The following is a 15,360-nucleotide window of genomic DNA, read 5'->3' on the forward strand; positions in this document are numbered from 1 at the left end:
AAGGCTGTTGGCAAGCCAAGGAAGGAGATGAGCCTCATGAGAAACCAAACCTGCTGTCACCTTGATCTTGACTTCCAGCCTCCACAACTGTGAGAAATAAATTTCTGTTGCTTAAGCCACTCAGTTTGTGGTATATTATCACAGCAGCCCCAGCTGACTAACACAAGTATCTTGGTAGTTTTTATGTAGACAACAGGAAGATTAAAGAAGGACTAGAGTTGTCATTGGTAAAGAAGCAATTGGAAGAAGGGGATATTTCATTATTTTTATGTTTGCAGAGTGGCTGTTTCTTTCTCTTGTTCCACCATGATCTCAAATTCTGATTATTTTTATATTATGTGAGTGCTGTTAATGTTTAGTTGGGAACATCATGATCTACCTGTCAACTGCTCACCACCAAAACTGTCTTTCACTTTCTCATTGACATATTCAAAGAGGATTCTCATTTACTCATCCAGAAATTACATGGAATCTCCATTGTTTACTATGTTGAGTGCAGATTCCTTTGCCTGATTTACAATAGGGGTCCCCAGCCCTGTTAGGAACAGGGTCACACAGCAGGAGGTGAGTGGGGGGTGAGCCAGATAAGCTGCATCTGTATTTACAGCCGCTCCTCATTGCTTGCATTACCACCTGAGCTCTGCCTCCCATTGGGTCAGCAGTGGCATTCTATTCTCAAAGGAGCACAAACCCTATTGTGAACATCACATGCGAGGGATCTAGGTTGTGTGCTCCTTATGAGAATCTAATGCCTGATGATCTGAGGTGGAACAGTTTCATCCCAAAACCATCATCCCCCCTCCCACTCCCACACCCCACCCTCCCGGGTGCCAAAAAGGTTGGGGACTGCTGATGTATAACATTCACAGTTCAACCTCATTCTTCCTAGTGTCTGTTTCTCCACCTTTGTCAATGCAAGCTCTTCTATTCAGGCTTGCTTTTGCTATCCCTCATGTAATCTGCCTCAGGCTAGTCTTCTCTGCAGGGCTATCTCACACTTTCCCTCCATGTCCTACCCCAGTGAAGGCACACCCTTCAAGAGTCTCCCAAGTCTTGTCTCTCTGCAAAAGTCTCCCTGGTGACTCCAGCACACTCTTAGCACCTGCCCTTCCTTGGAGCTCTTGTGGCCCATAAAATCCCACAGCAGTAGACACTGCATTGTTCTTTGTTTCCCAAATTAAGCTGTGTCCTTCTAACTTGGTTATAAGTTCCTTGAGGGCAGGAGCCATGCCCCGTGCCGCTTTTGAATCCTCCTTAGAGGAATTCAACTTTAGATAACTAACAGTGTAGTCCTTCAGAAAAAGAAACATGTGGCTCACGTAGCTCATCAGTTTTTTTATTTTTATTTTTTGAAACTGGGACTATATTATGACATCTTTGTATCTCCTTTTCTCCTGAGATGATGTCATTGAATTAATCATATATTTAGCCAGCCAGTATTTTTGAGCACCTATTTTTATGCTTGGTGCTTTGATATTTAAGCTCAGCCCTGAAGGATACACGGAAATAAACCCAGTCACAGGGTGGGGATCACTGGAGAGTTTTGCATTGGTAGAAAACAGCACCAATGAAAGCACAGACACAAGAGAAATTGTGTATTTGAGGATTTGGAAGAAGTTCAGGTGTGCCAAGTGAGCATACCTCAGAGATGAGTTGGAGACATAGGTGGGTCTCATGGGTTGGACTTCATCTTAGGGCAGGGGACACCTTCAAAGTGTTCTAAACAGGAAACAGCTATGGCCATATTTCAGTATTAAATAACTCTGGCTGAAATGTGTAGCATGGATCAGAGCCAGAGAGACTAGGGACAGGAAGATTCCTAAAGAGGTCTGATGGCCTCAACTAACGTAGTAGAAATGGGAGGAAGTAAGTGCTTCTAGAGAAAGTATTGATCAATGGATTCTCGTTGTGTCTCTGACAATGTAAACTCATGGGCATTCTAGTTTCTCTATATTTATGTTCATCAAATTATGCATTGGTTCTGGAATTAAAAATGAACATAAGGCTCTTTTGATCTGGGTGCTAATTGCATGGATATGTTCAGTCTGTGAATATTCCATGAGCTAAACACTTATGTGAACTTTCCTGTAAGTATATAATACTTTTTACTAAAAAAGTTTAAAGTATAAAACAATTGGCCCAGGACATTTTATGCAAGTCTAGAGTTTCTAATTTTTTATAATTTTTTGGAGTCCTTATCTTGCCATATTCAAAGACATCTTCAAAATCAACTTGTGCTGTTGCTTTTCTGGAAATATTGGACCCAACTGGCCTACTGGAAGCATAAGAGCTTGTTCTGCTCCATTGCTTGTCTATTCAGAAAGTGGGGTGCAGTGCCCCTAGCCCAGTCCCGCAGCCCTGTTATTTTTTAGTTATACGTTAGAGGAGATGGTGATGAATAGCAGAGCACTTATGATTCTATTTCAGAAATCACAGCAAGGAGCTGAAGGTTTGACTAGAGTCAGTGAAGGCAAGGATTTTATCTGACCTCTAGGGTCTACCTCTGTCCTCGCCTCCTTTCTCAGGGCATGTGCAGGCCCAGAAGTAGCCTGCTTTCTTTTAAAAGTAGGCTGCCTTCGTGGGTTACTGCCCCAGTTCCCAACTGATTTCTGAAACTTTCTGCATGCTCCTGCCTCTTATTTGTACTGCCTTGTTTTTTTCATTTAGCATTCAAATAAATAATTCATGATCTCATCAATGGCAAGGTAACTCATAACTTTGTATGTGTATATTTTCTCACTCCAACTGGGTTTCAACCCTTTTGTAATGCATTTGGTCTTCTCTTTTGCTGGAACATCCTCCTTTGTCCCCGCTGTCAAGTTTGGATTTGCCCCGGGGTTCTAGTCCTCCTCTACATCCCCCCCCCCCTTTTTTTTTTTCCTCAACTTTCTTCTGGGCTGGTCTCTTCCACTGCAGTATTTCTAACTTCCTCCTCCCTTGGGAGGTGCTGCCCACAGGCTTCTCAAGCTCAGCGTATTCTCAGCAGAGTAACTTATCTTCCCCAATGACCCTGTTTTACCTTTTTTGGTTGCCTTTGGTCAACAGTACCATCATTTGCCAAATTGTCCATGTTGGAAACATCAGAATTATCTTCAAATCCTTGGTTTTCTTCACTCCACCCACTCAGTTGTTCACATTGTGATTCGACTGCTAAAATATGCTTTGGCCCCTCTCCGCTCTCTACAGCTGCTGCCTGGCAACATGGAATAGTGATGCCTATCCCTTCCGCGTACTGCGTGTGTCAGCTTTGGCCGTTCTTAATCTCCCAGGCCCTTGTGTTTCCTCATTTGTGTCATGTGGGTGATAATGCAGATTTACGGGATGGCTCTGATAGCTGAGTGATGCAAGCCTTTGTGCCACTGCACTCTAGCCTGGGCAACAGAGCAAGACACCATCTCTGAAAAAGTATAAAAAATGAAAAAGAGCTGTGGATGTGTTATGATAGTTTCAAACTCATCTTCCCTAGACCATCTGGGTTTCTCTTGCATTTCCGTCATGTGATCATATGAATCACCATATTGGTGTCACCTTCCAGGAAGGAAGGCTGATCCACGCCACTGTGGTCTTTATTAAGCTTGTGCGATTTACTTCTTAGGATTCCCTGGAATCAAAACCACCAGGAAAGGAAGATCCCCAAGTGTACCAAACACCACATTTACATTTTGGATGCCTGGATAATGGTTGAGTTACGTAGTTTCTCTGACCTGGCACTTTGAGCAAGAAGAAAGGGAGTTGCTTGTGCCTTTGCCGCTTCTAAATATTGCAAGAGTAAACTTGGTCCCTCTTCCACTTAAATGTTATACGCATCTTGCACAAGCTGGACAAGTAGGCAGTGATTGACAAAGAGAAGAACCTCCCTCACAGGCCTCATAGTCTCTCACTTGTATGGTGGTCTTCCCACTGCCCTTCCTTCCTGTCTCTAGATTCTTCCAAGTTCTGAGTCCATGCTTCATGCTTCTTATGGTTTGGCTCTGTATTACCACCCAAATCTCACCTTGAATTGTTATAATCCCCACATGTCATGGGAGGGACCTGGTGGTGGGTAATTGAATCACGGGGGCTGGATTTTCTCATGCTGTTCTTGTGATAGTGACTAAGTCTCATGAGATCTGATGGTTTTATAAAGGGGAGTTCCTCTGCACATGCTCTCTTGCCTGCCGCCATGTAAGATGTGACTTTGCTCCTTATTCACCTTCCACCATGAGATTGTGAGGCCTACCCAGCCATGTGAAACTGTGAGTCAATTAAGCCTCTTTCCTTTATAAAGTACCTAATCTCAGGTATGTCTTCATTAGCAGTGTGAGAACAGGCTAATACAATGCTGAGTTATCTTTCTAGAGCCTCAAACCTTTCATGGCTTCCTATTGGCAGAATCTTCAGTATAAAATGCAATGTCCTTCCTCACTCAGCCCTAGGCTACTTTCTGCCTTGTCTTCACTGTCCCTTTGGCCTCTAGAAACCTGCCAGGGACTTTCTTTTGGAGCTCATAACTTAGTTATGTGCTTAGAGCATTTGTCATATTTACAAGGAATAGGAAAGTGAAAGTAATGCTTACTTTCTACCACTGCAATGTAAAATAAAATTTAATGCACTTTAAAAAGTAAGGCTATATCTCATTAGGAACTGATTTAAGGAAATGTGTGGGGCCTTTAATAGCTTCCAGTGATTTGTTTTTAATAGCAGGCAGAGGATAGAACTCATAAAAGTAACTTGCTGTTGATCTCTGGGGGATCTCAGTGAGGTGGGAGGTCAGCAGGGTGCAGGCTGACCTGGGAAGAAATGAGGTAACACCAGCTCCTGGGGCTGTGGCACAGTCAACTGAAGCATTAAATACAAAAAGTAGGCCTACTCCTGAAAATGAATGAAGCAAAAATTACACTGACTTCTGATTCTTGTTCCTTGCCCGAGGACACTTGCTTTTGCCAAGCCACCACAAAAATCTCCCTCCTGCTCCCATTGCCCTTAATTCTGAAAGTCTCGTCTTCCAATCTCATCTTCAATGCCCAGTTCTACCTGCCTGCAGTTTATGAACTCCCAAACATTAGCATTTATGGAAAGTAATGAAGGAAATATACAGTTTTATCATTTCATTTTCAATGTACCCATATAAATGGTGCTTTAAAATTCAAAAACAATTATGAAAACATCAAGTTTATCATTCCATCTCAAAGAATGTATCAAATCCTTAAAGTTACGAACAGGCCCTTCCTAATCTTTTTGTCTCTTTCCGTTCTAGCTGAATAACTTAATGACTCCTCCTCATAAAGTGTGGTATTTCACAAATTGTGTGATATAGCTGCAAGCCACCGAGACTAGGTAACGCACAAGAAGAATGCTTCACGAAGAAATCCATCCTCCGAACAAATGTTTCCTAAGTGTCTACCACATACCACATGTTGTTCTAAAGTGGGGATAAAATGGAGAAACTCCCTGTTTTGATGGAACTTAGGTTCACATGGAGGAAACAGATAAAAAACAAGTTAATAAGTAAATAACTTAATTTCAGAGGGTGATATAGAAAGAAAGGTAACATTGAAAGCACCTGAGTATTATATGAGACCTATGCGTGGCGCGTGGAAGCATGCACTTGTAGTCCTACCTACTTGGGAGGCTGAGGTGGGAGGAACACTTGAGCCCAGGAGTTCAAGGCCACAGGGAGCTATGATTGTGCCACTGCACTCCAGCCTGGGCAACAGAGCAAGACACTATCTCTGAAAAAGTTTAAAAAATTAAAAAGAGCTGTGGATGTGTTATGATAGTTTCAAACTCATCTTCCCTAGACCATCTGGGTTTCTCTTGCATTTCCGTCATGTGATCATATGAATCACCATATTGGTGTCACCTTCCAAGAAGGAAGGCTGATCCACGCCACCGTGGTCTTTATTAAGCTTGTGTGATTTACTTCTTAGGATTCCCTGGAATCAAAACCACTAGGAAAGGAAGATCCCCAAGTGCACCAAAGGTCATATTCATGTGTGGATGCCTGGATAATGGTCGAGTTACATAGTTTATCTGACCTGGTACTTTGAGCAGGAAGAAAAGGAGTTGCTTGTGCCTTTACCTCCTCTAAAAATAGCAAGAATAAACTTGGTCCATTTTCCACATAAATGTTAAATGCCTAACTGATGAATATTCACCTGTGGCCTTCTTAAGATTTCCCACCTGCCTGAAAGTGGTGCTTGGCAAAACATTAGGCCAAAAATGACCGCTCCATTGTGAACATGTTGTCTGCTAAGTTGTAAGATTTCAAAACCAAAGCTAATTTTTGTTTGTTTGTTTTTTATCAACTATGCTATCCATGATAGCTTATTTTAATGGGAAATCTTTACCTTTCTTCTTCTTGTCTTCGATGGACCTTTCTTTACCTACACAGACATAGTCCTCTGAAGCCAGTTCTTGGTGTCTGCTTTCATTTACAGCAGAGAGTCATGATTACTCTTTAGAACAATACCTCTTAAATTTACATAGTATCTATTTTCAAGTGGCTTCTTGGAATTCCAAGTACTTTATGGTTTATTATTTATACATATGTATTGATAACTATGACACTTTATCATGATCAGGGGCTTTACAATTAGTCTTGCTCGTTAATCATTCCTGTGCCCTGCTCGTCCTGGCCAACAGGTCCATTTTGAAAATGAGCAGAGTCTTTATGGAAGGAATTTCCATTTGGAATTTAGGGCCCTTGGATTTGTCACTGGGATGGCCACCTCCTGCTTCCACAGTGTGACTGACAGGTCATTTTTGAGTTGCTCAAGTGAAAGCAACTCATGTGAACAAGTTTCCAAGATACTATCAAACCCTTTATTTAGCAATGCTCCTGGGGTCTTACTTTAAACCCACTGTCAGTTTTATTTTTCAGGCAGTGAATTGTGATACTTGGGTCTTTTATGCTTTGGAAGTATTTTTCCCCCGCAAGGCAGAGCAGGGAACTGGGGTCTGAAAGAAGGATTGTACCATATTCCATCAGTTTCTGGCTTCTGTCCCCAGTACTGCTCTGGGCTCCCCCACTATTTGCAGATGTCACCACTTTGCCTCTATTGCACCCATAGAGAAAGACCCTTCTTCTGAAGTTGATAAATTGGGGTCAGAGTAGCTTTGTGTCTTCAGTGTGACATCAGCGGAATGGAAGAACGTTCATCCATCTGCATGTGTATTTATCAACTTCACTGAGCTCCTACTATGTATCACACACTTGGTACACTGAAAATCCATTTCTTTTAGACCTTGATCATGGCTTCATATTTACTTAACAAATTTTCTATGTATTCTTTCCATCTTCCAGAGCAATATGGGACGTTTCTTAATTAAACTTGGCAGTTCTCAGTATCTGAAACTAGCAGCTAAATAGATTTAATGTCCTCGGTGCCTCCACATTCCTGGATTGTTCTTTTAGGATCTGAGAGGCAGGCTAGATTTGTGTGCTGTCCCATTCTTATCAAAGAGGGAATCTGTTCTGTCAGGCTCTAGCATATTTCATATTAACACTTCCATTGAAATGATACTTTCTATTACTTTTGCAATGTAAATGCCAAAATGCAAAGAGAAGGCACAGAAAGCAGAAAAAACTTAGAGTCATTAAGTTGTATCTGGAAATTTACCTCTTTCTTCTGGAAATTACCTATAACAGAAATAAATGCACCTATAATTTCACCTTTTAAAATTTTTTAGAAAGCTCAAATCTGGAAAGGCCAAGAAGCTGGCTGATTCTTAGCTCACTGCCAATATTCTCACATTGCAGTACTTTTCTAGTTTTTTTCTTCATCAAGTTTGCATTATTAGCTAAAAATGTAATTTATATAGCAAAAACATCTTTTTGGATATAGAGGGCATGAGAACAATCTAAGATTTTCTTATTGTTGTTCTTTGTTAATTACTGCTTTTTTTTCTTTTTGAAAAAAAAATTCCCTACCAGCCAAATATAGTAATAATCAGGATTGTTAAAAATTGGCTTCTACTGCAGATGATCTCAAAAAATATGAATAATTTTCCCCCAAAAGTTGTTCGTCTGTCTAGGCTCAACTCAACCTTCATTTGGAGTAAAGTTTGAAAGGAATTGCTTTGATACTAGTATCCAAGTCAGAACCTCTTATGCAATTTTTCATTAATTTACTATCTATCTGTATTAGTCCGTTTTCACACTGCTGATAAAGACATACCCAAGACTGGGGAATTTATAAAGAAAAAGAGGTTTAATGGACTCACAGTGCCACATGGCTGGGCAGGACTCACAATCATGGCGGAAGACGAAAGTCACATCTTACATGGCAACAGGCAAGAGAGAAAATGAGAGCCAAGTGAAAGAGGAATGCCCTTATAAAACCAACAGATCCCATAAGACTTATTCACTACCACGAGAACAGTATGGAGGAAACTGCCCGCATGATTCAGCTATCTCCCACCGGGACCCTCCTACAACACGTGGGAATTTTGGGAGCTACAATTCAAGAGGAAATTTGGGTGAGGACACAAAGCCAAACCGTATCACTATCCTCTAAGGTTATTACTATCACATTAGGGAAGTGTAAGATTCATTACACTAAGCACTCCCTAAAAACTCTGCTTTGCTGGGGTGTATATTTGGATCTCTGTGCACAGTGGGGGCACTAAGTTGCGTGTGGTGCCCTAGAAAGGCGCAGGCCCAGCAGTTGGTAGAATGAGCTCCTAAGCTCTGTCATTATTGCATCTTCTCTGGGTAAGTCACTCCAGTCACTTCCTACACTTGAATTTCTGCAGCTAAGGGGGTTAAGGAACCAGCTCTGCCTGCCCACTATGTTGTCGTGGGGATTAAATGAATTGCTAAATGTGAAAAGGTCTTGAAATGTAAAACATAATAGCATGAAAGGAATATCTCAGTGTAGTCATCTATGCTGACCAGTGCCTGAATTAGATTACAAAATATCGAGGTTAATTTTTTTCACATATTTGTTAAAGAAATGGCATTTAAAATTTTTTTGAAAATAAAATAGTTCTCACATTTCCAGTGGTTAAAAATAAATTCATTCCTTTATTTAACAAATATGTATTAATTACCAGATAAGGGAAAAATATTCTATTGGGTGCGTTACGAAGTGCAAAGATTAATTTAATGTGGAGTTGGGAAGGCCAAAGACTTACTATACACTATGTATATGGTATAAACCACATCCTTTCTTCCTATTTACTCATCTTTATAACCCAGGTTTAGCACATGGTGGATGTAAAGCCCTCAATCTGTCATCTTAGTGGCATTTAGACAGGTACTCAACTCCACCTCAATAGCATTCTCATTATTTACATCCGTAGACTAAAAAGGAAGTGGAGAGAGTACAAAATATTTAATGGCTTGGTGCAGTTCCAGTCCTTACTACCATGGATCCACAATTTATTTCACTGTAGGAACAGCCCCATATATTACAACATGGGCTTCCAATGCTAAGAATTTACCTTTGGATAAGCCACTGCATTACTGTTGTGTGTTAGTGCTTGCCTCATAGTTTAGCCCCGATTAGAAACTGTATGGAAATATGCAGAGAAGGGCTTCGTGTCTGAGCAGTGTATTTTTATTTTTCTCTAATGGACAAAACCCGTGGCTGGTATCAGTCCAGTTATCCCACTTTTATTAATATTTGGACACCCAGTTTCACTACAGGCTCTTCACATGCTTTAAAATAAATTAGCATTTGTTGCCCCCATTTAACCGCTGGAGTAAAGAGAGCCACAGAGGGGAGAAGACACTTCTGCCCCAGCGCCGAGCACAAGTCACAAGGCGAATGGGCTCAAACTCTTTCTCCCTAAGATCTCTCTGGTTCCAGGCTCATTTACATGATGCTTTTCTTACTTCAAAAGAACATCTTAGATTTTATATGATATCATTCGCTGGCAAGGTTGTTCATTTTTTATATATTCACTGTAACTTTCATATGTTAGAATGAAGCAAGAATATGTACCAAAAAAATGGGGTTGTTTTAGGGACAAGGCTCTCATTTCATGATCTGATTTTTGTCAAGTGACTCATCACGCCTTCTTGTTGCCCTCTAGAAATAGGGATGGTGAGTGCTATCCTTCTCTTACTTGCCATAGTCCAGCCGATACATCATGCAAGATTGCTGTGCAGTGGAGATTTAAAAACCTTCATCTCCCCCTGCCCAGAGAACATGTTCATTTTTCTAGCTGTGGATCAAGACCAAGTTCAGAGGTCAGAGACCTAGCAAGAAATTGGAGTGTGTTCCAGATCTTCAAATAGGTGGGGAACAGAGTCCACCATTCCTTTCCTCCTCTGTTATTCTCCCCACCGATGCTTGGAGTCCAGATTATACTGAGGTGCATGTTGGTACTGATGGAGAATGGGAGTGGGACCAGGATTCAGTGACCCACGTCTGTTTGAGGCTGTTCTATGTTGTTCCATCCAAGCTGAGTGCATTCTTGGCTTCAGGTCAGCACACACCTCCTGGAACGCTGCCTTAGCTTGCACTTTTGATGACGGATTGCTCAGTCCTTAGCATCTCTTCTTTCCTGTGTGTGTGTGTATGTGTTTAACTTGTTATTTTACTTGGCTAATCTGCATAGAATTTTTCTAATTCCAATAAACAGAAGTACAATGTGTATTTCCCTGGTTAACTGTACATGCGAAGCCTGGTAGGGAAGCAGATTTTTCTTATTTTAGAAAAGAGCAACTCATTGGTCTTTTGCAGATGATGCTCCTGTGTTGATGAGGACTCCAGTGCCACCAAACAATCTTTGCATCGCCTGCCTTCTTTAGATACCCTCCTCCAGGTGAATGACGCTCTGATTTATGAGAACCCTGGTGTGCACGGAGTTAAAATATTTCCAAATCCTCGATCTCTATCCTATGCATCTATGACCCAGGGTGGGGCTAAGGGTCTTAACCTTGTCACTCTTCCTGAGGACAAGACAAGAGGAGCAGATGAATCCAACTGTGAATGCAGTGTCCCAGAAAAGAGAGGCAAAAATCCTTTTTAGCACACTGACCCGTCCCAATCTGTGGTTAGTCATCTGCGATGCTTGCTTGTAGTTTTGATAGCAGAAGGCAACTGGGAAATTGATTTTGCTATTAAATGTATAAGAAAAAGGTAAATGAGTTCCTTGGTATTTTTGTTTTTGTTTTTGTTTTTGTTTTCCAATTTTTAAAGATGGTAACTAGGAGAACTAACACCAGCCAGGCTTGAGTGAATGCAGACAAGACCCCTATAGGCAGCAGAGTGTATTAGTGTAATAATATGCATAGACAACATAACTTGTCAGAGAGGATTATTTCTACTTAGTGAATCGGCAGGAGCCCCTTTGCTCTACTATTCAGCATTTGACTAGGGAAGAGAGTGGGAAGAGAGAGAGAGAGAGAGAGAGAGAGAGGGAGAGAGAGAGAGAGAGAGGGAGGAGAGGGCGCGTTAGTGAGCAGCGACTGTGGCATTGATGTTTGAGCGTACTTCTGAACTGGCTTTTGTTGAGACTATCAGTATAGAAGCATGCGCTGTCCCAAATCCGCTGTTACTATGAGAAATGAAGAGCTGCTTTTAAGGTATGTTGTTGTGTCCTTTGTTTTTAATGCACGCTTTTCTAGTTTCTAGAGCTGGCTGAGACACTAATTATGCTCTGAATCAAGTAGCTTCCTTACCTTAGAAGAGAAGGGGGGAAAAAGAATCTAAAGAGAGAGAGGGAGATGAAATCGAGACCCAGAGATTGGGAGAAAGAGAGAGCCAGCGAGAGAAAGGCGGAGGACTGCCGTGAGTTCTATTTGTACTAGTTGCCTTTTGAAAGCATATCATGTATTTGCTCACTGCTATTTGTGAGTGGCCAGTGGATAATTTTAAGGGCTCTGAATCTGGCTCTTGGTTCATCTTTTCCTTTGCAATGTCTAAGCCTCTTTCATTTTTATGCACTCTGCATGGAATAATCACCGAAAAAGGAGCTGAGGAGACTCCATATTAGACTTGCGTTCCAAATACTGCTCTAATCTGGACTTAGCCTACCTAAATAGTCCTCGTGTGTTACCAGGTTTGGATCACTTTATCCTGTTTGCCAAAATGTGTACCCGTTTGGAGACCTCCTTCATGCATGGCGTCCTGGGTCCCCATGTATTGAAAGCAAATATTTGTTTCCTGCCTCTGTGTTGGGGGTTCTATCACATACCAGGAAGGAGGCACCACTGACCTTTTGGGAAGCAGAGGGAGAATTATGATAGAATTGGCGTCCTGCTTTGAAAAATGTAGTCTTTTGTTTATTTGCTAGCAGACATTGTAGCACTGAATACATCTTTGGGTCTGACAATGGGACCGGTTGAACAATGGAGCTGTCAAACTAGCTTAATGCATGTCTGGGGCTTTATTTTTTTCTTTTTCAACACTCTTTTTATCTCCTATAATCTTGTTTGTATAGACTATCAGAATGAAGAGCTTTTGCAACTGCTTGTTTGTGGTTTTGTGCTTTTAAAAAATTTAGTATCTACCGTTCATAGAGCTTTTTGCATTCTGCCGCTATGTTGGTTGGATTAAGTTAGAGATTTATTGCTTACCTCTCTGTTAACTACTGAAAGAAAACTTATTGATTGAGAATGCTTGTAATACCATTATCAGTCTGGCAAACGCCTTGTGATCAGACCTGCCTCTATGGTATTTAAAGCTTGGGGATTTTTAATTTGCTCATTTGGTGAACTTATGAAACATAGCATGAAAAAGAGTTAAGAGGAATATTTTTGATGTTTATGTAAATTACAGTTTTTAGTCTCTGCTTCTCCCTTTGGCATCTATGTACATAAACAATTTAGAAATTCAAGGACAAGTGAGAACTTTTGCCCTTACAATTTTGGTCACAAACTATTATTACATAGCCTATTAAGTTGTGAAGTTCAAGGTCTCTGTGGAATATATTGATTTTTGATTTATGCTTATGTCCTCATAAAATGCCTTTCTATGCAGGGCAAACATTTCTCACATCTTCAAATATCTTTCATTTTACCAGATAAGCATTGGTTTCTAAGGTAAGAACAGTGAAGCTTTCGACAGAGAAAATGGAAAAATCTGTTTCAAACTTCTCAAATAATGAAACCACTTATATTGCCACATAAGAAATAAAAGAATTGACCCTACAGTAGTGAATTATAATTGATTTACATGAAAATCATTTTACTAAAGTTGACTTCTGTGAAGAATATATCTTATCTAACATTCTAATGTGTTGCTTAATTAGTTGTTTGTGCCACAGCAATATATCAGAATATATTAGTACATTTATAGAGAGAGTTTAAGGACCTCATTTTAAAAAACAGAAGGGAAATCATTTTAAAGGGTAATTTTTAAAAGTTTAGTTGTAAATATTCCCTATTGGATTATATTTTGGTTTAAATTAGTGATGTTCTCAGTCAATAAGAAACAAGATGTATTACTTAGGAAAACAGTTATGAAACGAGCTATTTTTTAGAATTTGGACATGAATTTCAATCTTTTCAATTTAAGTTGAAATGTTTTAAAAAATTTTAATACAGAATTATTAAAATAAATGTTACCGGATAAATAGAATTGCCTTCTGAAGTAGAGATTTTTCTATGGACAATATTTTCAGAGTGGGGACACTCAAAGCATATGTGCAGCATAATATTTTTTAAGTTATCGGTTGTGAATAGAGTGGATTTTAAATGCATGCTTGTGATGTTGTCTTACTTGCAATGAGATTCGAACTGCTCATTCCATCAGGTATACCAATAACTGCTTTCAAGAAGAGCTCATAAAAGGTAATTGGTGAAGCTTTATATCTGAAGCTGGCACACTGTTTCCGGCACACTCAGATTCTGCTTCCATGGGAAATGTTTAATCCAAAACAAAGGTTGCAAGTCAATTTTGTGTGGGTTGGGAGGAGAGTAGCCTTCTGTGCTCCCTAGCTGCTTGTCCGTGGCCTGCTTAAAGAAACGACTTGGAAACCCCCACGTTGAATTTTTGACTAAATTACCAATTATTTGTCTGTGATCTAGTCACTGTAATTCCTGGGTAGTCACAGTTAGGTCCAGGAATGAGGGAACTCTCTTCTCACTTTGTTTGCTTTTCCGGTGGCTGGATTATTACCAGCTCCCAGAATTTGGAGGCTGCCCCCATTCCAGCATCCGACATACGTATGCCTTTTCCTTTCACCTGATGGGGATGGTGTGAGGTTGCCCGAAGCTGGCAAACTTGTCTACATCTATTTCCACAACAGGAACACGATACGTAATCTGTATCCTTCCATAAGCCTCTACATGTAATAATTCCCCAAGGTAGTGACTTCAACAAATGTTGAAGGAAAATTTAATTCTAAGCCCAGACATGCAGAAAAATGAATAGCAAAAGATTCGAACTGGGAAAATGACTTTTTTTCATAGAAAGTAAATATTGCACCCTAAGCCCTTCTGCCCTGAGCTTTGGGAATATTCATATAGATGTGTACTGAGATCTCTAACCCCTGTGTATGAATATTCCTTGATTTGTTAAAATGAAACCCGACAGTTTTGCTTTTTTAAAAATAAGAGGGTATACAGTTGCAAAAATCTCCTTTTGGGGCTGAAAAACAAATGCGAGCATTTGATTAATATTCATATCTAGAACTTTGTAGCAAATGCAGATTGTGCTAGACGACCGAGGAAGTCATTCAAAGAGTGAATCAATACTAATTATTGTAATCAGGGGGGTTAATTAGGTGAAAACGTGGCTGATAAAAAGTTCATTGAGCACAGCCATGGAAACACACAGGTTGATGGAAAGTAAAATGCACAAGGAAGAGTGTTACGTGGGGATGATCATTCTGTATTTAAGGTGTCCAAATTCATAGACGAAAAGCATACCTTGATTTTGTCATCATGGTAGTGAGTAATTAGTGGGTATTAGAAATACCCACTTCGATTTCTTTGTATAGAGATTTCTGTAACAGTCGTTAACAGAATGCAGTCTGTTTTGTGGCATCATCTTCTTCATGGCATTGATCTGTACTTCCTGGAACAGTAAGGATCACAAGTCCATTCAGTGGCAATAATGCCTTTTCGGGTCACCTTTATTAGCCTTCACTGAATTTCTTTGCATATTTTGATAATTCCTGGGGAATCTGGGGTGGGGAGCATTCCTGATTCATAAAACTATTGAATGCTTCTGTAATTGTTACTGGATATAGGAGTCTTTTTCTGAACTAACAGTGACTTTTGTTCGGTAGGAAAGACGAGGCAGTGGTTTGGAGAGGATTAAAATTCGTAGCATTTGACTTGGCTGACATTGGAAAGAGAGTGTCCAAGGAGGGACAGGATGCATGAGGTTTTAATGTTGTAGCCCATTCAGAATTGAAATGAAGTGTCCTAGAGCTGAAGCACCTTTCTGATTAAATGGCACCAATTCATAGAGATCGGAC

General features: G+C 40.3%; 1 protein-coding gene across 17 annotated transcripts in view; it reads left to right on the top strand.

Moving 5' to 3' along the window:
- Positions 1–15,360, top strand: part of CELF2 (CUGBP Elav-like family member 2) — a 538,967-nt gene that overhangs the window by 197,453 nt on the left and 326,154 nt on the right. For 9 of the 17 annotated variants that reach the window (XM_015146432.3, XM_015146437.3, XM_028825966.2 and 6 more), the window contains exon 1: positions 11,390–11,518. The exons of the other annotated variants lie outside the window; for them this stretch is intronic. In XM_015146432.3, coding sequence (XP_015001918.1) covers positions 11,466–11,518 — 53 coding nt within the window. In that variant the 5' untranslated portion in view covers positions 11,390–11,465. Of the gene's footprint in view, positions 1–11,389; positions 11,519–15,360 lie in introns of those variants that run through there. 17 annotated transcript variants of the gene reach the window in all.

This window comes from Macaca mulatta, chromosome 9, assembly GCF_049350105.2.
Source record: "Macaca mulatta isolate MMU2019108-1 chromosome 9, T2T-MMU8v2.0, whole genome shotgun sequence".
Classification (NCBI taxonomy): Eukaryota; Metazoa; Chordata; class Mammalia; order Primates; family Cercopithecidae; genus Macaca; species Macaca mulatta.